The sequence below is a fragment of the Acanthaster planci genome, linkage group LG15 (assembly GCF_054643075.1).
Source record: "Acanthaster planci isolate LZ-2023a linkage group LG15, COTS_SCS, whole genome shotgun sequence".
NCBI lineage: Eukaryota > Metazoa > Echinodermata > Asteroidea > Valvatida > Acanthasteridae > Acanthaster > Acanthaster planci.
The window spans coordinates 1,476,511-1,503,486 of NC_141791.1; the positions used below are offsets into that span (position 1 = coordinate 1,476,511).

At 39.7% G+C, this 26,976-nt stretch overlaps 1 protein-coding gene across 7 annotated transcripts; it reads left to right on the forward strand.

The window, feature by feature from the left end:
• The first annotated feature begins 149 nt into the window (after positions 1-149).
• LOC110974397 (mitogen-activated protein kinase kinase kinase 15-like) lies at positions 150-26,908 on the forward strand. Of its 7 annotated transcripts, XM_022225998.2 has the most exons (38): positions 150-781; positions 1,622-1,845; positions 2,292-2,367; positions 6,705-6,797; positions 7,690-7,796; positions 8,376-8,424; positions 8,789-8,910; positions 9,247-9,359; positions 9,488-9,647; positions 10,131-10,218; positions 10,321-10,389; positions 10,545-10,625; positions 11,274-11,315; positions 11,670-11,716; positions 11,856-11,951; positions 12,468-12,558; positions 12,986-13,119; positions 13,441-13,568; positions 13,795-13,898; positions 14,090-14,228; positions 14,576-14,637; positions 14,739-14,804; positions 14,966-15,066; positions 15,323-15,450; positions 16,075-16,104; positions 16,822-16,921; positions 17,776-17,811; positions 18,647-18,694; positions 19,509-19,701; positions 19,803-19,881; positions 20,442-20,521; positions 20,923-21,034; positions 22,009-22,228; positions 22,955-23,047; positions 23,275-23,312; positions 23,671-23,762; positions 24,234-24,310; positions 24,459-26,908. In XM_022225998.2, the coding sequence occupies exons 1-38, from the start codon at positions 257-259 to the stop codon at positions 24,517-24,519; spliced, it is 4,104 nt and encodes a 1,367-aa protein (XP_022081690.2). In that variant the 5' UTR covers positions 150-256; the 3' UTR covers positions 24,520-26,908. The 7 variants fall into 7 exon arrangements, with proteins under 7 accessions (XP_022081690.2, XP_022081693.2, XP_022081692.2 ...); XM_022226001.2 differs by lacking the exon at positions 18,647-18,694; XM_022226000.2 differs by lacking the exon at positions 17,776-17,811.
• The last annotated feature ends 68 nt before the right edge of the window (positions 26,909-26,976 follow it).

Here is a 26,976-nt window from a genome sequence, read left to right on the forward strand (position 1 = left end):
GAACCTTCTTCGTTTCAAGATGCTCATGATTTAACGTGATAAAATACGAGGTTGAACGGCGACATTCCCGGCAGTCTAGCACCCTGTAACAACATGCAGTATAGCACACTGTGTAATCGTTGTAATACGTTTACTATTTCGTCTTGGGAACAGATTGTGTTTCGCCAAAAGCAAGATTGTTGATCTGAGAACCGGTCAGGATGTATCACCCTTTCACCCAAGAGCATACCTTTTCCCTTTCAACCCAGCTACATAAATGTCAGGTCAGGGAAAAAGTCAGGCTTCAGCCAAGGTAGGCTTCGAAAAGATTCGTGGAAACATCGCTTTGCGATTTTTGAGTGGCTGGTTCAGAGAACAGAATACAGAAAACAGCAACGACGACGAGACGAAGACCGACGGGAGTGACGGAATCATGACCGGTGGTAGTCACAGAACTGACAGCCAGACGAGTACGAGTTCGACATCCACACAGGTTGTCTGCGTCTTCAGCTGCCAAAGTCCCAAAGATGCGTGCAACAAGGCCTACGCGTGTCTGCAGACAGCCTGCAAGAATGCCAACTCCACCAAACTCAGCCGAGTTGCATTCGAGAAGCTGGACTTCGGCGAGACCAAGGTCTTGGACATTTTTTACGGGGCAGATGTGGTGGTTGTTGACATGACCGTCATGGTGCAGCAGCGCACGCTGTTCTACCATCTCGGGGTGCGAGAAAGTTTTGGAATGGAACGCAACATTGTATTGTACTTTGATGACATAGATCCCGACACCTCCTCGTCGTTAGGTGTAAGTATAGAATGAAAAATTTTTTCAACCACTTATTTTTTTTCTTAATGTTTCAGTAGACCTAACCTTTTGCTGTAACCGTCAAAAACAGTCAAAAATTCCTTCCACTTCCCCTGTACAGTACATAGACATATCACATGTCACTTGGCTGATTTTGACTGATAGGACAACTTTGTTGAGACTGCATCTTTGCGTAGGATTAAATTATCACAAGTATTGAACCTGTGGAAGTAGGCCCAGCCCAGGCCCTACATGAATTGGGCCTGTTCATTTCAAGTTTTAGAAAGCCTGACTTTTTAAAAGTGTAGGCAGACGTTACTCAGCAAATAAGTTTGTCATACACAATTTGAAACTTTTACCATACTATGGTATTATTTCAGTGAAAACTTTTACTTTATTTGCTTCAGGCCCTTAATACTACTTACTTAGATAATTGGAAGTCAGGTCAGACAATTTGTACAAACAGAGCTTAAGTTCTCAATAATTAAGTTTGCCAAAATTTCTAGTTAGGTGAACAAAACTTATGGCTTAGCTTTTTTTAGTATACATGTACATGTAGTTCAGTCTGTCAAGTGCTTGTCCAGTGCTTGTGTAAATGAACTTTTAATTTTGAAATTTTGGAAGCTTATTGGTCAGGCATTTATAAATTCAGTTTGACTTGTTTGACAGAACTAAAGTTTTTTAGCTGCTCTGTCCAGGTGAAATTAGAAAATCTGTTTCAGCCATCATACTCTCAAATTAATTGGAACATTTTTTGTCCAGGTGAAAATTTTACCACATGTTGAATATTTGATGACTAATTAATTGGATCTCTGTTCTTTACCTGTTCCAACATCTCAGCAATCCTGCCATAGCTCTGGATATGTCTTTGTGCCATACAAGATCAACAACGGAGATTGTTATGTCTGTGACATGGCATGTGTGCGCCCCAACACTGGTGCTGGTGCTGCTCCCAAAGGAGGCGCTGACCTTCCGGTACAGGATCCTTCACTGCTCCAGCAGCTCTGTCCACCCCTGACAGAACGTCTGCAAAAGATCTTGGAAGAAGTACACATATCCAACAGGTAAATGTAACGAGACCATACCATCAGATTAGAGGAACGGGACTGGTACATTGCTGTGTGGCATTGTTCACAAGAGCTCAGGAATGACTCAGAGCATTCACGCCTGGTTCATGGACATGATTGGCACTGATAGCACATGACCATATTTTCAGCTGAATGTGCACAAATATAGCGTGCATTCACATGAGAGGAATGTATCTCAATGTGGCATATGACTCTGTTGCACAAAAGTATCCAACACTTATATGTACAGTGGATCAACCCATAAAGCCTTAAGAATTACATTTAGATTTATGCAGATATAATCAATTATAACTGAATAAAACTCAGAGGAACTAACCTTTCAGTGCTTTTTCACCAAATCACCCAAGTTTTGCGAGCCATAATGAAGTGGATTCTTTGTTGTTTGTTTAATCTTGAGTATTTTTGGTTGTTAATTTCTTCAGGAGTAATGCTCGAGAGGTTCTGTTGAGTGACATACGCAAGGCTCGGAGCAAGTACAAAGGAGCTGAGCTGGGGAAGGTGAGAAGATTTTTAATAAATTTGTCAGATCTTAAGCCCAGGATACACTCTGAAGGCTTTGTTCAGGTCTAAAGTGCATTGACTCCAGTGGCCCTTGATCAGCACAAAATTCAGCACCTGGAAACGCATCATTGTTGTAAATTTAGAACCGTAGAATCACAGTTAATTTATGTTGGTTTTTGTGGCCCATTATGCCATAGTCAATGTTGTAAAGGTCACAGATCTTTTCAGTGGTTTAATGACTTGTTAGATATGAGTTGATTCAAGAAACCTCATCGTAATAATATTAGAGGAGTTTTCAGGCATCTTGACAAAGTGCATTTAGACACATTCAATAACTTTTTTTCATTTTGTACATGAATAAATGTAATTTTATTACAAGTAGTTTGCTGTGTGGGTACATTGTTTCCAAATCTGACCAAAACGCAGCTTTAGAAGGAGGAGCCACACCCACTTTTCCATATACATGTATGCAAAGCCACTCGTGTGAATCTCTGAGTTGACCATTTACCAATCTCTCTAATGTAGTAATGTCCACTGTCCTAGTAAACAGTTGTCTTGACCAGGATCAGTTACGTATCAAAGGAATAATTCACAAATTATTGTTTTGTTTTGTTTTGTTTTGTTTTGTTTTGTTTTGTTTATTTGCTTGTTTTGCTTAAGTGCAAAGAAGGCACCTCTGGTTCCTGCACTGTGGAGGTTTTCCGAGAGTTAAAAATAGTTCCCAGCAAAGAAAAATCCCCAAGAGTTTGGCTCTGTATAATAGATGAAATTAGATGAAATAGATGAAAAAAACTGAATTGATATCAACTTGTTTCTGTGAGAAGTGTAATGTCTTATCTTTATGCATAGAACATTTGAAAAAATGGCTCCCTTCAAACTCCTTTAACCCCTTTATAAAGTCAACTTTGTTACATGTTCATTGATTTATCCTCCCCAGAAACATCGCATTTTAATTTTTATGGAGCTCAAGTGCATTTTCAAATGTACATGTAGCAAGGAATTTATGCAATCCTGGATGAAACATATTTTGGCCCGTGTCAAATGTGAGAATAATCAGAAGTAGATAGGGTTTTCTGAGCACTTGATACAGTATCTCCTTCCCTGGTTTGATTTTAAACACCTGGTAGTTCTGATTTGATTTCAACCAAATGGCCCAGCAGTTGAAATCCTTTCTCTCCTGAGTGTTGGGAGATATGATGAGATACATGTATACCTGTATAGAGTATTAGTCACGCTCGATGAGTAATGAGGTTGCTACAACTGGAATACTTACTCATTATAATATGGATCGTTGCCAGCATAAAGTGAACTTGGCAAAATGAAGAAATTTGATGCCAAAGGTTCTGACATTAAACCTGGGCATTGGCTTTTTTTTCTCAGTAAATGTCAGTCATTTTCCCAGCAAATGACTAACAGTCTTCTGCGAAAGATTATTCCCTAGCTGCATTCAGGGTAGTGTCATAGTAACATGTAATGCCGATTCATGTGTATGTACAAGTTTCCACATGGAATAATTATTCACAGTGTGAATTAGATTTGCAATTTGTCTTCTAACTATCTCACCTGCAAATGGCGAATGATTTTCATTTCACTTTTGAATGAAAAATAATACGTGCACCGGTCATTTTTGGTGGAGTTCTGGATATCTACATGTACATGTAGGTATTTGTCATAACCTTATCATCCACATGTACATGTGCATGTATCTGAAATGGGCATACACGTACAGTGGATACTTGTTTGAGGGTTCACCGGGTTGCATAAATCCCATTATCAAAATAATCAAGTACCAGCAATTAATGAATGTACATGTAGTGATAATAGGGGTCATAGTTTAATGGCTACGTGTACATTGCCGAAGAAGGATTTTTGTTCAGAGGTTCTGTGTAAAACAGGAGAATAATTATAAAAGATGCACTTGCTTACTAGGTTGGTTATTACAAATGTAGTTGTTTGTTGGTCACATTGTTGGTTTGTGGTTGTTTCGCTGGCTGTGGTTTTTGCTTGGTTGCTTTTGTATTAGTAGATTCTGTTTGTTCGTCGCTCTGTTCATATGTTTTTGTGAGGTGATTTTCAATAGGTCATATTTGTTTTGTTAAGATGGTCATTATTTCCGCAATCATGTTTGTTGGTTTGTTGGGTTGTAAATTTGCCTTGTTTGCTGGTAGTATAAGTACACTGTCGTCGTGTAAATTTGTGGATGGGTCATGTTTGTTTTTTTGGTATGTTTTGGTTTGGTTTAAGAATTTTTGCATTTGACACAAAACGCAGTACATTTGACCAGTCATGTAACTTTGCTGCACCTGTTCCAGCAGCAAAAAGATGTTTGATGCTTGTGACTAGGCATGCAGGTTATAATTGGAATGAAACAGTAGAGCAATTGCTGTTCTTACAAAGTATTTATTCCCTTTAGCAGTCACCTATGGACGGAACAAATTTACCTGTCAGTTTTGACATTAAAATGAACTTTGATTTTTATTTCAAAACAGAAATCACTGTCTGGTCTCAATCCAGTTACTGTCCCTACGCTGATACACATGAAGAACAGGTTGTGGAGATTGAGATTTGGCAGAAATGTTAAAAATTATGAGGGAAAAACTGCCAGCATGACAGTCACTTACTGGCTCTCCGTGCTGTGATTTGTACCATTTACACAAGTTTACACAAATTTGAAACGACAGTATTACTATATCCTTGTTAATGTACTTGAATAAAAATGTCAACAGGTGTACACAGGTGAATGATGAATCATACACCTGTGCACTTTCACACATTGGATCACTTGACCTGTATTGTCACAATGAAGACAGTAACTAGGAAACCTTAAGAATCTGCCCATAGGAAACAGGATGTAACCTTTACCAATAGTTGAGTGGGTTTTCAGGTAACATGATTTTATGTGCACCTGTAACAACCCAAAGGGAAATAACTGCTAGAAGTTACATGTAAATCATGTGCAAATCTCCAACAGTACATGCACATGAACTTGCAACTACATGTACACGTATAGTAAACATGATATGGATGCATGTACATGTGGGGCAACGTGCGTTAGCATCTAATGTACATGTACTTTTATAACTTACTGCTGACCATGAAGGGGCGAGTTGAGTAGATAATAACTTCACTAACAAATGAGAGAAGGGGTGTCAAGTTTTGCTTAAAATGTCAAAATTGGGTCTCCAACTTTGGAGACTCTTGAAAGTTCTCACTGCTGTTCTTGAAACTTATTTAAATTTTTTGACAAATACGTATGTGCCATAACACTGATGTTAAAATTCACAAGTTTTTCTGGCTGGATCAACTGAAATATCACCCAAATTTTTGGAGGTTAATTTGCACAGATTTTGACTTACACTTATGATTTTGTTGGCTCCTGTCAGGCATCAAGACTATTGTGAAAACACAACACCTATTGATCTATATTTCTTCCAAGCATGTCGAATGCCCCCAACCTAATTGCCTTGGCTGCTTGGGTCCCAATGGTACAATGTAAATGTACATGTAGGCCTTCTCCTGTGAGTGTTCACCATACCACTATTCCTGGTATTTTTTCAATTTACCTGGATGCATGTACCAACATACATACGTGTACATTGTAATACATTGTATAAAGCTTTGTGTACATTGTATGAAAAGAAAACGATTTTATGTTTCACTGGGTAAAGAGCATAGCTTTGTCAACAAACCCTGCACACAGTAATTGTTTAATGTTGTTGCTGGTCATGTCCCATATTTTCATGGCTAGTCACATGCATCAATGTACGTGTAGGTATGTACATTTGTGAAGCGTGCACACAGTATAGTGTTGTAGTTGGCAGTGTGTCCTTACAGGTGTGTTTTTTTCTGAAAATGAAAACAGTTTCATTAATTGATAAAGTGATAAAGAAAAACATCATAAAAATACACTATACAACGGTGACCAATTAGGATATAACTTCATTGAAAATGATATTCTAATTCAGTCAACAAGATGCATTGAATGCATTGGCCACTTTGAACATCTTGGTCATTTTCTCTGTTTGAATGTCAGGATCTAAAGACCTGTTGCCAGATTACTTGGCATGTAAACATATTGATCCACAGGTTTTATTCAGTCGCTCAGTTGATGGGTCCATAATAAATAATTCATTTCTAACAGATTGAAAAATATAAAAAAACACATTGCTTGTTTCTTCATTGTGATGGAAAAATTCTGTTCAATTCATCAAAACTGTTAATTAAGGAAAGGAAACGGTTAATCAATCAATTCTACAAATTTACTGGTTACATTAGATATAAATAAAATGATGAAATTTTCCTACATTGTACATGTACAACCCTTGTTGTCTCAGGAGTTGGCAGCATTGAAGTCACGTATGGATGAACAGCTTCTGTTGACAGGTGACATCGTCCATCAATTCCTTCTGTCCTATCGTGAGATCCAGGTACGCAAACTAAATTGATGTTTTTTCCGGAGAAATGCTGTCTTGTACAGGTTTTTAATTTTTACGTTTCCTGAGGATTTGTCTGAGATGAGCAAAGGTCACACTCGTGGAAAGCAACCACTTTTTAAACTTTGTCTGGTTTACCTTGAAAAAAGGCTTGTCTCATAGTATTCTCGTGGGAAAATGCTCATCAGTTGTAATATTGGTGAGGTGTGATCATGTTATGCTGTGCACACTGAATGCTCATTGCTTCATTGAAAAAAATCACAAAACAACCTGGCTGGGAGTTAACCCCCCCTTAAAAACTGCAAATATTCTGACTCTTGTCCCCTTAAAACTGAATTCTGTCTGATAAACTTGGGGACAGGAGATTCTGGATGTTGCTGTAGGATGATTTATCTCAACTCCTTGATAAATTGAACCCCCTGAAATGATTGCAATGATGACACGGCCCAGTACCTTTGCCTTCTGTTGGAATCAAGCCAGGGAGCAAACATAATTGAAATGGACACCTCTAGTCTCCGGGCAACAAATTAACAAATTTGTAATTTCTCACTGCCTCCATTCAGTTGTCACCACCCCCCCCTCCCCCGGAGGAAAAACTGAACAACATGACACCGTTTTAATTGCAACTAACCCCGGCAGGGCATACTGGTGTGGACATATGAGGGGATTTCAGTCCACAGTTGGTCGTTGAAGTCGGTCATTGATCCTTTTGAAGTTTGAAACATGTACATTGTATATCACCTCAAGAACTAACCATTGATCAGATAGAGTGAAGATAAACCATTAACTAAGTCAACTTTTTTCATTCCTAAAAATTCCACGTTTGTCGTCTCGACATTTCATTTGCAACCGTTTCCTTCCTTCTCTCCTTGATTTCCCTCGATAGGATTACAATTCAATGGTTGCCCTAGTTGAAGACATCAAAGAACTGGCCAATGACAACGTCACAGAGAAGGCCGCCATTACGCATCTCTACGCCTTTGCTCTCAACCGGTAAGCCCCCCTCCCCCAAAACCCAGTCTTTACTTTTACAGGGATTTAAGGTCTGAAACAAAACCATTAGCTACAAAACCTTTTACACTATGCAGTGCTTTTAAAATGAGGAACTATAGCAGTACTACCTTCTTTATTTCCTGAAGGTACATGTGCATTGTATTAATTGATAGAGTACTCATTGATGTGGATACAAGATAATAGTATGCCTTCAAGAGTTTACAAGTGCAAAATCTGTCGACCTTTTCCAAATGCGTATTGGATAGATTTCGCGCACTGTGATTGGTCAGCATGTTGCAAACTCTTGGAGGTGCACGATTGTGAAACGCCTGTATTCTGTCATATATTGCATCTTTCATCAGTAGTGACCTTCATATAGGACAATTGCTCTTCAAGCATGAAACTAACTAAAGTCTAAATGTGAGAATAAAATCTACCAAGTAGTACAGCCTCAAACATTGCAGGAAACAAGAGCAGTCCAACTTGTTGATTGGATATAGCTATGGACAGGACTACTTTGATTGCCTTGTACACTTTAAACATGTGCCCACTTTCTTTTTTCATTTTCTGGTTTGACAGACGGAAGAAGCCTGGTGACAGAGAGAAAGCCCTGAAAGTCATCTGTTATGTAAGACAAGTCATCAACACTTCAGTCATTGTCTCATGCTAAATCCAGCCATGCTATCACTATACCATACAAAGATGGCTTCTCGTTAAAGCAATTAAACAGTTGAGGCTTTGGTCTAGAGTAGCAATGTGCAGTTTTCATTTGTGCGTTGGATCCTATTCACCCAGACATACATGTCAAAGGTTATTACATAATATTCATCTGATTGTTAAACTTTTTTCTTCTATTTCTATCAAATCATGTCAATTACACATCCATCTCAATGTCTGTCCCATTTGCTTTTCCCAACAAAATTGATTGATACTGTCTCTTACGAAGGTATTGTTGGTTTATCTCTTCCTTTGGTTCAACCTCTTTTTTTCAGGCACTGAAGAAGAAGGAGAACCAGGTTCCTGACATGTTTTGCCTGTGCGGCCGCATTTACAAGGACAGATACACAGAGAGTAATTACGAAGACAACGAAAGCAGGGATCAGGCCATACACTGGTCAGTACCAAGATCCTTTATATAAAGGCTTTGATGACAGAATCCTTCAAAGTTTCTTTCAATGCATCAGGTCTCTATGAGTGATTGGTCATTACCAATGCGTAAGTAATATAAATTGTTATCCAGTAGCTTACACAGTTCAATAGTATCAACAAAACCAAAAACATATGTTTCCTCTTTTTTGGCATGGTGTCATGGAGAACACAAAATTGAATTTTGAAAAAAAAATTAAATCTCGCATGATGTGCCATCTGAAACACAATGACACCATTTGAAAATTGTAAAAGCTGCAGAAATATTCACCAATTGTACATTTTTGTCTTTGTCATCATTCAGGTATCGAAAGGGCTTTGAGGTTCAGCCCAATGAGTATGCAGGTATCAACCTGGCGACACTCCTCGTTTTGTCAGGAAAAGAATTCAGCAAATCCGCAGAACTGCAGAAAATTGGTGAGACAAATCGTCTCAAACTCTAAACCAAACGCAGAAATAGACATCAGTCCAAAATTATTCACAAAATTGCCATAATGCCTCACCTATGTCCAGCATTTGTAACTATTAATTTTTCTGATCCATAGGGATGACACTGAACAACTTGCTAGGTAAGAAGGGTAGCCTGGCCTCCTTACAAGATTACTGGGACGTAGCCACCTTCTTTGAGATCAGCGTGCTTGCCGGGGATTTGGGCAAAGCTTGCCAGGCTGCTGAATGCATGTTCAAGCTGAAACCGCCCATTTGGTGAGAGCTTCTGTCTGTCTGCACTCAGCGAAATGAACAAACTTCAGAATTTTACTGACATGGTTTAAGAACTCGGAACATTTACAGTGTGCCACAGGGATGGAGTGCATAAGCTTTCTACTTTTATCGGTATGGTTTAAGAACTCACAAAGCTCACAGTGTTCCATAGGAAATGCATCATCCAGATGTATTCCCATCTGGAAGATGTTGTGTTTTTCACTGGGCACAGACACGGAATGTCAAGGTTCTTGATGAGGTCTTGAAATCAAATCAATATTACAATACTTGTCTGCTACTCCAGTAGCTATTAATAGGTACTGAAAATAGAACATGAATTCTTGGGCTTGTAGATGTTACCAGTCGTGGCTCAGATGTAACCCTAAGCATTAATGAATTAAGACATGAAGAGTATTAAGTACATGTGTTTTCATCATTGGTTTTTTAGCTCATTTCAGATGCCTCTTAATACTAATGTTAATGCAGGTATCTGAAATCGACGCTTGGAAATATCAAGATGATCAACAAGGTGCGTCTGGCAGCAGGTGACGGCAATCCAACCAGAGACCAAATGGTAAGTCATGAAAGAAACCAAGGCCAAAAGGGTAAGATTGTTCCACCAGTTAACGTTCTGATTTATTTATTTATAAATTTATGATTATTTTTCCTTCGACAGCTCTTTGACTTTTGGCTGGATTTCTTCGTGGAGGCAACTAAAGACAACACCACTGATGTCCGGTTCCCAGTAAGTCCAACCTTTTCTCAGAAACACCCCCCCTCCCCTTCAGCTTCCTTCTATCCAAAACAAAAAAAAAACGTTCCAGTATCTCAGTTTGAGACTGTTAGTTTTGGATAAATAATGGAAGGTTATTGTTGTTTTTTTCACCAATGTTGCCGTAGGTCCTTGTGTTGGAGCCTACCAAGGTGATGAATCCAAGCTATATTACCATCAACAACGATGAACAGGACTCTGAACAGAGGGTATAGCAATCATTTTGTCTCTTTTATAAACTAATCACCAGAATGCCGTCGAGTGTTCTTGAACTGGCAATGCAGTAACACCCCGTTTGTGAAGCAGTTTGCCTTTTACCGTCGAACCTCGTTACTTAGAGCACAATTACTACAACATTCTGCTTGTAACCAAGGTTCCAATCCTTTGTTCTTCGTTGTTTTCATTCCTGATAATACAAGGTTCCTGTAATAACAAGGTGGGTCCAAAGGACCTCTTATTAACGGGGTTTGACTGTATTTATTGAAAAAAATACTTTTAAAATAGTCTTTGAGAAGAGACAAGCAGTGTCTCTTGTTATGTACTTTCCCTTGTCCTGGGTCTTAACATCAATGTCACTCACACCCCAGTTTTGAATTGAGCGGGGATGAAGAAGGCAAAGCCAATGTTCCTGTTTGGATAGGAGAGATGAGATATTCGGAGGAAGTCAGCGCAGTCAAATTAGGCCTGACAAGCCCCAATCCTCAGTGGGGACAGAGGGGATTTGAACCTGGGTCAGAAAGAGTTGAAGGGTTTTTAAAGTGTCGTAGCACTAAACCTGTTGCCCAGCTGAGGGAGGATGAGTGACTATGAGAAATGTTACATCAAGTCAAGGCTGATTTTTTCTCATTCTGTTTCAGTCACTGAGACTGTGGCACGTTGGCGTAGCCGCTGGCTGCAAGGTAGGACTTTTTAATTGACATTTGAAACTCGCTTCTTACCACACCTTTAGGAACACCTTAGGTCTGAGCAGCTCGCTGATTGAATGGGAACTGAATAGAGGCTTTGCGTGGTGGCCATCTTGCAGGGCAGTGCTTTTGTTGATCAGGGAAACCTCCTTTGTGCATACCTTATTGAACAGAGCCACTGGCCTGCAAGATGGCAGCCATGGAAACCCTCAATTTAGCACGAATAAATAAAATAGCTAAGGCTAATCCACTGACTTGGTACCGTAGTTATAAGAAAATGGCTAGCTTCATGGTTTCCTGATAAAAAAGTAAAGTTGCTCTTATATTCAATCTGCCTTCCTTTTTCAGGGAATCCATGAGTGGTTATTCAAAGCTCAATCAATCAAAGGTGTCAGGTGAGTCTTTGAAATACCTCACATTTAAAATCAATTAAGCAAATGCTCATTTGGTCTCGTAAATCAGTTGGTTATTGTGTCAGTTTTTCTAGGCAGTGCCTTCCATGTTTGTCTTTGTACTATCCTTCTCCATACACAGCCTGTACAAGCGAGATGACCGCTGCCTGTTCCTGTATGTCCAGCAGAACTCGGACGACTTCCAACTTTTCTTCTCCTCGGACCAGCAGAGACAACAGTGAGTAGTTTGTAATTAGATGGGAATCAAATCTGGCACACTGAGTTCTTTAGATTCACATGAATATAACAATTTGAATTCTCCATACCAAAGACACTGTTACTATACCTCGTGATTTGGGGCAAGCTGTTGCTTAGTTACATAAGAGACGTCTTGCACCAATACACTGTTCTCAATGGATAAGAAGGGCACAAAGGAACCAGTCCATTCCAGAGACGGTGGTCGCTATGCAAAAGCTTGCCCCCAATCACAAGGTATAGCAACAGCGTCTGTAGTCTGGGGAATTGTTATGTTTATGTGCAATCAGATAACTCAGTGTGTCACATTTTATTCAAATTTAATTCACAAAAGGCTTATTATTAAATTGTTGGCTACTGTCACAGAAATAATCATTGTATAAAGGTCAGTGGAACAGGTATTGGTTCTCCAGAGCAAATGGAGAGAGAATTGTGTTGTCCTATTCGTAAGAGCCAAGTGATGGAACATATTGCACATGTTGTGCTTTTTTCTTTTCAGTTTTTATGAGCTGGCCAAAGAGATCATCGCCGCTGCCAACGATGTGTTTGTGGGCGAAGTGGATTCAGATCTCTCCAGTGAGCCTATTCAGGTAAGACGTCATAAACAAGACCTATAGATGCACTTAAAAACGAAGGATACATTTTATTTGATTCCATGCATGTAATTTGCTTGCTCCATTTGTGGTGAAACATTCTTATATTCAGCTCTGGGTAAGAGTTCCATCACTCATTTTCCCTTGCAGTGGTTTATAAGCCATCGGAAAGTGATAACATGCCCCCAAAAGTCAAACTTAGCTGTGAAAATATTGAATCATTAATACTTAGAAAACACTTAGAACTTTTCAGACTGTGCTCGTAGCATTTTTGCACAGGGGCATCAAGTGATGTCCTTATATGGAACTTTTCCCAGTTTTGTATTTGTATGCTGCAGTTCAGTTCAGTATGGTTTACAAATTGCAAGTTAAAATAACAGTTAATGGAAAATGTCAATTTCCGTATGGCACTGATTTCTTTCAGTTTGAATACGAATTCAACGAGAAGGGAGAGAGGATGTTATTAGGACGAGGCACATACGGCGCCGTCTACGCAGCTAGGGATACTAGGACACAGGTCCGTATGGCTGTCAAGGAGATCCCTATCAGGGATATGAGGTGGGTTCGAATCCAGCCTGATGCCTTTTGTCCTTGAGCAAGACAGTTTGTAGCATTCCTTACCTTTTGTCCTATGCCCTATGTTGAGTAAATAGGTACTAATTTAGGCAGAGATGGTCATTATGTATGATTGGGGAGTATCTCCTTTGGTAGGTTATAATCCATCTGAGGAGTCTTAGTGCTTAGGTCCATCAGCAAGACAGTTTGCTGTGACAGCTTCTTGTCAACCATTAAAGTCAACCTTAACGTCTCAAAAGTTGTGAGAATTTAGATTGTCTTGTCAGTTATCCTCATTGCTGATAATCCTTGTCTCCACTCCAGAGAGGTTCAGCCATTACACGAGGAGATTCTCCTGCACTCCCGCCTCAGTCACAAGAACATCGTCAAGTACCTGGGCTCACAGAACTGTGATGGTTTCTTCCGTATATTCATGGAGCAGGTCCCTGGGGGTGAGACCAACAAGAAAATTCACAAATTTCTGAGCGTTCTCTCAAATTTGTTTGATGAATTATTTTGAATTGATTCAGTTTTAGAAAGATGATGCATTTGACCAGAGTTGACAGGCTTCTGATGTGAAGTTCTTGACAGAATATGGAATTTCTGTTCTTCCATAAACAAGACAGAAGCACCTGTTAGTGTGTTAGTCAGCTTTCTTGTCATTGACAAATCTTGCAGGGAGTCTGTCTGCTCTGCTGAGGTCCAAGTGGGGTCCGTTGAAAGACCATGAGGAGACCATGTCATTCTACACTCGGCAGATCCTGGAAGGACTCAAGTATTTGGTAAGTAAACAAGAGGTTTTCGCTCTGAACATCTGAGGGTCCCAGGGTTACTTTACTTGAAGCTGAATGCTCTTATTGTGAAAAAATTCAAAGAAAGTCCAGTAATTCATACTGCCTTGTTAGAATTGTGAGGATTTTGGAAGCTCCCTGGCCTTGTTAGTCTTGTTATAATTGTCTTTTGATCTTCACAGCATGACCAGAAGATTGTCCACCGTGACATTAAAGGTGACAATGTCTTGGTGAACACTTACAGTGGGGTTGTCAAAATCTCTGACTTCGGCACCTCCAAGAGACTGGCTGGTATCAACCCGTGTGCTGACTCATTTAAAGGTGAGGGGAACCAGTGATGGAGTATAAGCAGGGGCCCTGGGACACTTGCATAGTGAGAAGCTTACCAGTTGTCTTAGTAGTGAGCATGGAAACCAGCTTAACTCAACCAATATCCCCTAGCACAGGTACCATGGAAATAGGGAAGGGTACCAACTGGGTCACATGATAACTTTGACCAACCAGAGGAAGGAATCCTGTGAATCCTGTGAACAATGTCAGTGGGATGGGTTAGGGTACTGGTGTGAGCCACTCATTTGCTTTCAAAAAAACAGATTGGACATTCACTTGTTAAAGATGGAGTTTAGTTTAACTGCGATCTCGTTCTCAAAACTATTCCAATTTCACAGGTACTCTACAGTACATGGCTCCTGAGGTCATTGATAAGGGAATCCGAGGACATGGTGCAGCTGTAAGTACCAGTTAGATTAAAGTGATTGTGCTCAAAAGGAATTAACATCTTGAAATGTTGCCAGCTCTTGATGTTCCCTCCTTTCTTTCCTTAAACTGTAGGCAGACATCTGGTCTCTTGGTTGTACAGTAGTTGAGATGGCAACTGGAAAACCACCGTTCATTGAGGTAAATCTGTGGAATCATTTCAAGAATTCGACACTAAAAATGCATTGAAATCAATTTGTTATAAAAAATATTCCACTGTGTACCTGCAAACCTACTTCCCTGCAGGTTGTAACATCGATTAAAGTCTTCTACTTTTGGCGTTTCTGTTTTGTTTGGTCCAGCTTGGCTCTCCAGAGGCAGCCATGTTCAAAGTAGGCTTTTACAAAATCCATCCAGAAGTACCAGCCTCTATGTCTGACCTGGCCAGGAAGTTCATCCTCAGGTGAGTCTGTCATCATCAACTTGGCTAACTGGTATGATGGAGTCCAGAAACTAGGGCAAGATTGCCAGACACTGAGACACGTGATCGTCAGTTCAGAATTCTTCCAAGATTGGCACCCAAGACAATTGAAGCTTGGTGAAGCTGTTCTTACCATGACTTATTCACACCTATGGCCCGGGTTTGAATCCCATCAAGGCCCATAAAAAGGTTGGATATCTGTTTATCAGAAATGCCCCGTTGACTATTTTGATGACAGATGTTTTGAGCCAGATGCAGAGAAGCGAGCCACGGCTGCTGAGCTCCTGATTGACCCATTCCTGAAGAGACGGCGGATAACTGGCCGCAACGCCGCTGCCGATTACAAACATGACCGCAGCATATCAGGTCAGTAATAGCCCATGGAAATTACCTTTCAACTTATCATGACTTCTGTACAAGAATTTATGTTGACCTTTCATACCAACTTATCGTTCACTTGTTTCAAGCTTGCTCTTTGTATGTTTACTTTTACATCACACATTCACATCGGAATGGACACAGAAGCGTCACATCATCCCTCGGTTTTCTATTTTCTTCTCTGAACTTCTCATATTTAGGAGCAGTCAGTATTTCATTTTTTCCAGACACTTTGGGAATTGAATGAGCAGTTAAAATAGGATCTACTTGAAAGGAGGACTATCCAGAAACCCTTTTCTCCCAAAACTTGATAATTTAACTTTCTGGCACTGACTTGCACAATGTGACTGAAAGCTTGTTGGAATGAGTCCAGTGTGTCCTGTACTGCCTTTCCCCTAACTCCAATACACGGCCTCAGAAAGCCACAAGAGGCCCTCTATAGTTCTTGCTCAGAGCCATTAAAGGGGCTAAATTAAGAAACAGAGCTTGCAGCAAGTTGTCATTATCACGGCGATAGCATGGGAGTAGTATGGGATTGGAAGAAACACCTGCTGTAATCTATCAATGTTTCCTGATTCTCTTTGTTTCCGCCTGGTCATGTGAATCATGCAGACCCTAGCAACGCCTTTAAACTCGATCCTGGTAAGCCTTGCGAACAATTCTCAACCAAAGCAGCTTTTTGGAGACAAACGCACTGTGATGGTAGCTTGTTCTTGTTTCGTTTTGCATTTCCTGGGAATTTCCACGATACTTTCAGCCTGTGCCCGTGAATAAGATGCTGCAGTTGCAAAATTCCAAAGCGTCTTTGTTTTCCTTTATTTTTTGTTTGCTTGGTGGAATGATTTTTATCGTAGATTCATTTTGTTGGTTTTTTAAGTGTTGAGCTGAATATGGCACCCAAAAATGTATTTCCTTTCTTTTTTTTTTGTTTTTGTTTTTAGTATGTCGCCCTTTTGTGTCTTTTAAGAATAGTAAGACTCTGTGTTGGTTTTGTGCTTAGGAATGGGCATGTGCATGTGGTACCAGATTTCCTATCTCTGTTTGCAAGGATATTCCTGTCATAGGTTATTTATAAGCTGCAGCCATGTAGTCCTGTTCTACCAATCTTGGCGGAAAATTTGGCCAAATACATTTATTTTGCAAACAAATTGTAATTGCCATGCAAGAAAAGGTATTTTGCAAATCAGATGTCACGAAAGATATCTGAGATCATATTAATTATTAACCTTCTTTCGTTACTTCAAAACATTGCTTTTCTGTGTTTGTTTTTTCAAAAACTACCCTTGACGTTCTTTTTATTAGAAACTCTATCCAGTAATTTTGGTATATTGCAACCTTTTTTGTGTCAATTCCTTTCAGTACCAGCCCTGAAGTATCGCTCCAACAGCCGACCAGAGTCTCCTGTGCTTGGCACCCATTCAGAATCAGCAACTACCATGCCCATGGACTTTGACGTCAAGTAAGTGCAGTGGGTAATTTTAGGCTGTGGCCATCTTGGACATGTCTCCTGGGGTTCTTGATACAGACTTGCCATGATCAAAATGGCACCAGACTGTTTTGGCTCAGCAGGAGTCTCAGATTTTGTTTGCTGATGATTTTGACTAACTAGTTTCTTTTAAACACAAAACATCTCTTGCCGCATGTTTATTTCCCTTCATGCATGAGCATTTCCTGATCAAATTTGTCAAAACTTTCTTGCCTGCTGTCTAATGAAAAACACGGTCAAGACTGCAAAATAAGAGCAGATTTTGCGTACACACAGTACAATAAAAACGTGACTAATATGACTTCGCATACGATCACCTCAGCAGCAAGCTTTGAAATAAAGATGCAGTTATGACAGTTACTGTATTTGAGTTTAAGCACATTTGAGCTACTGACCTAGCTTTGCTGGTTTTGTAGAAGCATGCAATTTCTAATCAGCCAACCGACTGGAATTTTTTTTACAACAAATCAAAGAATGTTTAATAAATTGAGTTCGCTTATTCAATCAGAATACCTTAAAAAATGAAAACATTAATAGTATATAATTGCAGCCATCTTTGTCAGGTTCCCCAAAGTAAACTATGGGATCACATGTAGTCAGTTGTAACAAATAAGGCACCAGACTATTTGAAATAGTTCACCTTACTCCAAGTTTAGCAGAGTTGAATTGAAAATAAATTAAGTTGGTCCTGTATTCAAGTTTTTTGCAATCAAATGTGGCACAGGATTTTTGGGTTTTTTTAGCTTTTTAACAGCGTTTTTCTGTCATGGGCCTGGTTGCTTGCTTTTATTGCATGATGGTCACTTCTGATATTTGTTTAATCTCAGATCGAAACGTCGGTCGGTGGACATGGTATCACCAGGGTATGTGATTGGATCGTTTCTGTTACACAGCACCGCATTCATCATATTTAATCACCGTGTTTGCCAGTTCCATCTGCCATCACCAAATAACAATATCTAATCCCTGCTGCTGCTTTTTTTTTCTTACAGCTCTAGAGTAATACTTGTGAAGTTTGAATCATGTATTAAACTTGTGAACGTCTTTTGTTTGGTACTAGAAAGTTGGTGGTTGAGCAAAATAAATCAGTGGGCTCTGACAATTCAGTGGGCACAAAATGAAATCTTCATTAACAGTCAACCTGAAAAGCCATTTCTTGCAGATTGGTAGCAAAGCAGTGGATGCAGACCTCATAGCATGCCAGGGGAATTAAGCTGAACCCTGTGCTGAATAGGAAGTGCTGCAGTGTTCTTATATTTCATTCCATTTTCATCCTGATGTAATTGGGCCTTCCAGTTGGCACTCCGTGTCATTTTATCATTGAGGGACTCCATATAACGTTGTGTCAGTGCTAAAAGGTCCTTACAGAATAATTGCACTGAAAGGTCTTTATTGAAAAATATTGTCATGAACTTGAAATTGAGAAAAAATTGTTACAATTTAAATATATTGTCCCAAAAATTAATATAAAAATGAAAGTGAAACAAATGTAGTCTGTTTCAATACAAGATTTCTTTCATGCTCAGAGCAAGGCCCCAAGAGTACTTTCAAAAATTATGTTTTTGCTGTAATGACCTTCTAACCCTGAGCCGACGATAATGCATATGAAAATTGTTTTAACGACACCCAGAGTTTTGTAAACCCTGATGGTAGTTTGTGATGTTTGTTTGCATGATACTTGTCTCCTCCTTCCCCTAGATCCCAAAGAAACTCCCTGGAAGTGCCTAGTATGTCAGGTGTAGATGGGTAGGTCATTGTTATGATTGGCTTGCCTGATTGTATGCTGTGATCTGATTGCTTGTTAGATTAGTTACAATGAGGTGATTGGTGGATTAGTTTCTGTTTCTGTTTGTAGCTTCATTCTGATTGGACCATATGTAAATTCCTGTTGCTGGCTCATCTATTGATTGGTCGACGCAAATTTTGCAATGTTTAGATTGGTTTGCCTTATATTTTCTGTGTTTAAGTTGTGAAAAGTCCCACTACCCTGTGTTGCAGCATTTTTCGTTGTAAGAATATTTTCACATTTAAATTCTAACCAATTTTCTGTATCTTTTAAGTTGTCTTATTAAATAAAAACGGACTGACAAGTTTGTGCAATGCACAACAATAACTTGCCTAACTTTTACATCTACTTAGTGGAGTTGAATGTTCTAGTAATCATTCACATATTTTTGTTAATTGCAACCTCACCTTGTGAGTAACCATTTTGCACCATCCCCATGATTCTGTCGCACATTTTTTTTTCCATTTCATAGCCTCACACTAACTTACTTAGAGAAGTACACCTTGAAAACACATGAACAAAAAACTGGGATTGTGTTGAAACATCTTTGAATCATAACTTTGCCAACTTTCTCAAAATTCAACATGAGGTTTTGCAGTACTGTTGTGATTCAAGACCACACAGATCTGCCACAGAGTTACCTTGGTGTCTCGGTTTGATGGAGAATTTAACGAATGTGCCGTCACCTCACTGCAAAGCATTGGATCTTGGAATCAGGAGGACTCCGGAAGCTTCTGTGAGCAAAAGTGACCTTTCCTCTCTTACCTCGCACAGGTCCAGTGAGGAGAGTACCGCTGAGACTCCTACAACCCCTGACCGGGGCAGAGGTCATGGGTTCTATATGCTGAGGAAGGACAGCGAGCGGCGGCAGACACTGCTGCAGATCCTAGAGTCAGAGCCAGACAAGATTGTACAGCGTTGGATGAGGAAACTGCACGCTGGTACCCCGCCTACCAAGATTACCACTGTAAGCTGCACACTGTATACATGCATATACAGAATGTCTGTTCTTTGTGAGAAATACTTCTTAGGCAACTTCCCTAAGATTTCTTCACCTGTTCTTTCTAGGTGCACCTTGGAATTCTCATGTCTGGCATGGCACAATACATAAAGACCAGGGAGAGGAAATTTGTCTTCGATGCAGTAGGTGAGCAAAATCCAAAAGCTTTACCCCTCCAAACAATGTGACGACCTGTTTGAGGTCAGAGGTCAGATCTGAAAGTCTGGCCAAGATCAAATCAACTGGCTGTGGCTGGGTGTTACACACGTCTATAGGCAGTAGCCACAGCCGCTAGCCAGTGGCTTGCATAGACATCAGTCTCGGTAACTGAAAAAGTACAAGTTGAATTAGTCAGCGATGTTTTATGTGCCACGGTGAGTTTTAGTGCCATTTTTATTGTTGGAGCTGAGTCCTTGTGGTCTGATTTGCCTCTCTGTAGGGATAAACTAACTTCAAACTAACATTAAACATGTTATCATTTACAATTCTCACAATTCTGACAAAATTGCTTTGCTCAAATGTCACCAACACCAGCCCCTTCTTTCATTACCCTGGGAGACCTATCAAGAAATGGCATTAGGTGGTGGCTTTCTCCCCAATGTGGCAAACTTCTTTATTTTCTCCAAACTCAATGAAAAAAAGCAACAACAAACACACTACCGAATGAGGGGCATTAACCAATATGCCTTGATTTATTTGTGTCACAGCTGAATTAAAGTTGGACTTGGACTATGATCACATTGCACTCGGTGAGATCCAGCTGGCTTTGTACACATTCCTTGATACGGTAAGACCTCGTTAAAAACAGATCAATCTCAAAACTCATGTTTTTTTAGCCGATAAGCAAGCTTTATTTATCATACAATTTTATACATGTATGTTCCTTTTTGCATAGTTTGATTGTGATCGGATTTCGATGGATTTGGGACTTGAGAGCCCAAATCTTTGTTTGTCCTGACATAACCTAGAGCTGGATATTCAAAACGTGGTCAAGTTCAAAGAATGTTCCATTTATTTACTGCTCTCTGTGAACTTAAGCAGAAGGAAGCTTGCTCGTAGTTATCTCTTGAAGTTACACTTCATTGCTTTCTTGCTTTTAATCTGTAGTACGGCTTCACTAGGTGATAAGTTGGTCATGTATTTCTGAGTCTTATTATTTTCCTTCCGATGTTTCTTGTACCCTTTCAGGTTGTGGATGTACTTAAGCAACACGTTAACAACATCAAACCACACTGGATGTTTGCTCTAGATAATCTCATCAGAGACAGCGTTCAAACGGCTATTACAATACTTTCCCCTGGTGAGAGGACTGAATGTTTGTCTCTTTGTCTGTCTAGTTGTCTGCTTGCTTGTTGTCTCCTCACCTCTTACTCAAACAGAAGAATTCTCTTCAGTTAAACTCTTCTTCCTTTGCAAAAGTGATATACTGGGTATCAAAAGTTGACTCAATGAGTGAGTTCCTGATGCTTGATACTTTTTTATCAATTTTTGTATTTGTAAACCTTTTCGTTATCGTCAAATTTATGTCCTTTACTGAACTATTGAAGAAAAAAAATTTTAATAGCAAATGTTCCCTAGCTAATTCATGGAGGAAGGCCGAGTGTTGATGATTGTAACCAACTTGACATCCTGTTATAATCACCTCGCCTGTCCTGATAAATCCATCCACGACCTTCTCAACTTCCTTTCCAACTTCCTCTTCTATCCCTGGTCTCCAATCAATTTGACCTATGCCCTTTTGGTAAGCGTATATGAACGGTCTCCCCATCAAGCCAGAGATAGCAGTGCAGTATCTGTTACCTCTGTGTTTTGGTTTGGGGGAACTAACACAAAACCACATGTTGAGTTGGACCTGTATACATGGCTTCGTACTTTGTGGACTCCGGAGATGTACATGACTCAGCTATTGATGATCCGTTTGGATGTAAACGTAGCCAGAATGGTAGGCATGTTCTTATGACGTTGTTTGATGTGTGATGTGTTCCCAGCAACTTGACAGTAAAGTTTCAAAGTTGATCAGTAAGATTCCAACTCGGCAGAAATTGGGTCTCTGGAAACTGCCTCAGTAATCGCTGTACTTTAATTTCCTGCTCTTTCAAGTGTTTTTCAGCAGTCCATTGAAATGAGGTTCTCCGTGTTAATAGGAAATATGCGAGGCTATATGTGATTTGCAGTTTTGTTTTGCATTAGTACATAAATCCTGATGAATAAAAAAGTGCATTATTAGCCACGGAAATTGAAAAATTATGTTTCCGTTTTCTGCCATGGCAACAGATCTGGGCCACAATATTGTACCCAATCAGCCGCCCCACCCAGACCAAACGGACCACGCCCACCACCACCACCAGTATCACCATGACGAGGAGGGCGTGAACACCTCGGGCGTGTCCACCCTCAGCTCCAGCAAGTCTCATGATAGAGACCTGTTTATGGAGCGGGCGTCGGCCTCCTCGATGCAGGTGGAATACAGAAAGTTGGTACAGGAACAGGGAAGGTGAGTGACCCATCCCAACAGAGCCACTTTCTGTCAGGAACTTTAATAGAAATCTTGCTTGATGTAAATCAAGAGGAACCCTCAAAATATTCGCCCCAATAATACCGATGTGCATCAGGATGCATTGCAAAGTGATGCATGCACGTTCAAGCAAAACGCCGAGTCTGCTCTGTCCAATGATCATTGAAGCAGAATTGCTGAGAAAGAATATGGCCTTAAGGTTAAATATTGTGGGAGGCAGTCATAATCTTGCTAAGCGCGGAAACCGTGCTCAGCAAAAACAGGTTACCCAACCAAAATGCCCTGCAAAGTGTATGTGTGTTATACCTGTTCTCTGCTCATTTTTGCTCAGCACAAAACTCTGCCAAGCGATGAATTTTTTTTTTTTCAAAAATAAAGATAGGCAACTGTCTTATAGTTGCTGAGATTTCATTGGTTTCCTGCTCTGTAGCAATCATCCTCTGCATTCTGATTGACTAATAATAAAACTACCTGTTCATGTGTGTAAATATTTAAATTTGAAGATGACCCCAGTCAGGGGTCATAGGAATAAACAAGGAGCACACATGGACCTTCCTGGATGTTTTGGGGAATTTTTGTGGAGATGGCAAACTTTATAGTCTGAATGGCAACCTTGAGCAGGTTTCCTCATGTAGGAAGTAAGATCAATGCAATGTAACCTGGTCATTTGTAACTATTTTCCACTTACTTTCTCGTTATTTCCAGGCTACTGGGTGACCTTGTGGAAGTACAACGGAACCTCAATGACTTGCTGGGAGGTCATGTCAGGACAGGTCGTGACCTTGTTGACCACATGAAGTTAGTTTTATTTACTTAAAGATTACTTTGTAATTTGTAACGTGCCTGGCTTTGTCATTCAAGAAATTACCCTTAACCCAGTTCTAAGATTTAATCCCACAAATCAGTGATCATGATAGCCGACAAAAGTCATCTCCGACTATACCTCCTTGAGAACATTACCAATTCGTGTTTATTTCTTAGTTATCTCTGGTGTAGAAATCATAAAGTCTCTCCTTTTCTCCCAGGGAGGATGAACCGGCTAGTGTTGACGGAAGAAACATCGGTAAGCACTCTGCTTGAGCAAAATTGGGTGCCACGTAAAAGTCAAAGACTAAGAGTGTGTTGTTGGTGATTTATAGCAGTGGAAGATTTGAAAGAATTCACGCAAGTTCTTAGCGAAAGTGCCCAGAGTGAGGATAAATTGGCCTTTTCACTAATTTAGATTAACTGAAGTCAGAGAGGATGAAGGAAGAGAGGCAGGCCACTATGAATTGTCATCATCTCTCAGATTCATTGTAAAGATCCACGGGTTTGATGTCATAAAGTGTTTCTTTCACTGTCAAACTCTTGCCCGAAAAGTGAGCCTATAAACCAAGTCTTCTTTTTGAAGGTCTTGTCTCTCTCTCCTTGGAAATGTTCAGGTGACGACTGGACCATCACCGAAGAAGAAGGGGACCAGGAACTTGTTGAGTGGCTACGAAGCCTGTCTATCGATGAGTACAGTATCAGCAGGGTAAGCAGTGTCGCTAAGCTGACAAGCAGAATACTGCTTAGAAGATTAATGTACTGAGCAACAATCAGCTTGGAACCAGTCAAGAGTGGTACACAGTACATGTCTGTTTTTTTAGCTAGTAACCTGTTTTTTGTTTAGCAGATACGATGAGTTCCCCTGACTCATTCAAATTGTGTTGAGACTAGCAGGCCGAGTTGCTTTGCGCATAAACATGCTTTGTAAATTTTGGCAACATCTGTAAACATTCTGACTAAACAATTTCACCCACTACGAAAACTTTCCAGATACTGTTTCTCCTGTGACACCTGTTATTGACAATCAAGTCCGCTAGAGTTACAGTCTGTTGATTGTTGTAAGATGCAAAACCTAAACTGCTAAAATTCAGTTGAAATTTTTGTTCCAGCACTCCATTTGCCCAGGATGCACTCATAAAAAAGTGTTTATGTATTTATATTTCTTTCATCTTGACAGTTTGTGAGAGAGGCTTACACTCTGGAAGTCGTCCAAGAAATGATGACACGGAAAGACTTGCGTCACATGGGACTCAAGTATGCCCACTGTATTCTTTTCATTGCTGCCTTGACTTGTAACTTTCCTGAATCATTTGAATTGCTGTCATATACGAGAAATTTCAAAATGGAAAGGAATTAGTTATCGCAAATTCATTTTGAGCGTCTTTGTCATGGTTCTTTTCAGGGGCGGTGTACAGTGTCGAATCTGGAATGCCATTCAGAGGCATCGTAGAGACCCGGTGTAGCCCTGCTGTAACTTGGACAAGAAAATTGTACAGATCGTGTAAATATTTCAAATTGTGAGGGGAAAAAAATGCAAAAATGGTTTCTTCTTGAAATCATTCTGTGTGACTAATTTCTTCCAGACTTTGGAAAGTGCAAAGAAATGTGACAAATACTGCCATCTGCCAGCGTGTCTTTAGAATTCTTGAAAGCAGTAAAATGCTTGCTCCTGTTTTGTATCCCTCAAGGAAATGATAAGAGGGGAATAACCTTTCACAGCCATATCTTTTGTCATTCAGTATTTGCATCAGCTTGCCAGCACTAGCAAGTTTGCTGGATGAGGCATCTGCACTTATAAACAAGAGGTCATAGGTTCGATTCCCGTTAATGTAGCAAGTTTCTTGCAGACAGTGATTTATTTCAGTGGATAAACTTAAGTTACAATACAATTGTTTACTCTGCATCTGGGTAGTGTTGAAAGTACTACGTACTTGGTGCTCTCCCAAAACTTGCTTGGGTGGGATTTGAACCCTTGGCCTGCTGCTTACTTGTGCAGGTATGTCAGCCTTTTTTATTTTTGTTGATGCTGAGTAGATAAGGCTGTGCAAATCAAATGTATTTGATAAACCATAATGTGCTCAATTCATCCTAAAAGCAGTGCCAGTAAGAAAAAAAAACACTACAATCACCTGCTAGTTTTCAATATTAAGGTTTCAGTGTAATTATGTAATTATTTAAAATGATATACATTTAGAGGGGATCTTCCTTTGTAAATTTAACAAAAATGTAATGTAACTTGTATATATAAACCTATAATATTGAGTGATTTTTCTTTCTTTTTTTCCTGCATCCTAGCAGTGACTTATTCTTGCTACTGACTATGATCAATGATGCAAATTCCTAAACCAAACAACTTGTAAACTGTCACAAGAAGATACCGAAGTGTGAAACTCCTCTCCTAACCTGGCTCGTCATGTCAGCCCCTGTCAATCCGTTTTATTCCTTCCTTTCCCTGCCCACTTTCTGAAGCAATATAAATTTATCTCTCATGCAAACGGTGTCTTGAAGCCTCCAGTCGAAATCTTTTGTCTTCCAGCATCGATGACTTACTTGTTTTTTTCCGTTTTGCTCAGAACATGAGCTATCCACTATAAAACCTACCGTGATGTGTAATCATTCATGGGTGGCTCCTCCAACTCATGCCTAATTCAAGAATTCACGAGAGAGATGAGAAACCAGCTCGTACTCATACACAGAGCTAGTCGAAACGATTGCAGGGCAGACCAAATGTGTTTTTAAAGGCTTGAGGTGTTACCAATGGTTAAAATAGATTAAGAAACTGTAATTTTTTTTCTTTCTAAAACCGTGTATATGTTTTTTATGATTAAATCGCAAAACAAATTTGTCTTATTTAATCTTGCAATATGGTTGACATGTTTTTGGAAGAACTGAGCATGATTTAGTTCTGAATCTCAGCAGGAAACCTCAGAGCAGCATCTCCTCTCAAGGTTCTTGGTTCCCTCACAAAGACTTTTAATTTTATATAGATCCTAGCTAATATTGAAGCAGCCTGGATGGCCAGAAGACGAACGGCTCAATCTTTCTTGGATTTCCTGTTGGTACTAATCCGAAGTTGTATTCGCTGGCCATTTTTCGTAATTCACTTGGTTTTTACATTCGTATAAATTGCCTGTGTTACTTCTGAAGTATTTGAAAACACGAAACCAAGTATTTTAAAGATATTTTTAAATGTCCATATGTTGCTTAGCTTTAGTTGTACAGTATATGTAATTCCTTGAAGTTGCACAACGTAGTGAAGCCATATTGCAATGTTGTGTTTGTTTGTTTGTTTGTTTGTTTGTTTCCCCTTTTAACCCAGCCCAACTTTAATAGCAGTAAACAAGAATGCAGGATTATCACAAAATGACAAAAAAACACACTATAAGCTTAAGGCCAGGTGCTGTGTACATTAATATCGAATGCTGTTGTTATGGCCAAGTGTGACGAGTAACTTTGTTGACCATTGGCCAAAATCCCAGGTAACCCATGAGGAAAAGATGCACTTTGTACCAGGGAATCAACAAGTAACTAAAGAGTGTTGCTGATCCACCTGTTTACAAACTATTTTATGTTAGCCGTTGCCTGAGCACCTGCTGGCCCATTTAATGATTTTTTCATTGTGCATAGAATTAACTGATGTTCAGTAACTTCAGTGTAAATACTTTTTTGAAAAATAATATGAAACTCTGGCAATAAATCCCCTATGTACCAAGGCCAGCAGAATGAATTTAATCACTCGTCAGAGAAACAGAAATCATGTGCAATTTGGTTTCCTGCACTGCAAACAAAGTGTTGGAGTCTGTTGGTGATGATTGCAAATTAAAAGAAAATATCATTACAATCGTGATTGCATTTTGGAGTCCGGTTATAATTGATACTCTGCTGTTTAGTTCTGTTGGTTGTCTTTCTTCATTGATTTA

Excerpts from the sequence above, each read along its gene's own strand:
- LOC110974397 (XM_022225998.2), top strand. The coding sequence starts at position 257 with ATGTCAGGTCAGGGAAAAAGTCAGGCTTCAGCCAAGGTAGGCTTCGAA. Across the intron at positions 13,120-13,440 it reads ATCCCTATCAGGGATATGAG|AGAGGTTCAGCCATTACACG; the intron begins GTGGGTTCGAAT and ends TCTCCACTCCAG. Across the intron at positions 15,067-15,322 it reads GCCAGGAAGTTCATCCTCAG|ATGTTTTGAGCCAGATGCAG; the intron begins GTGAGTCTGTCA and ends TTTTGATGACAG.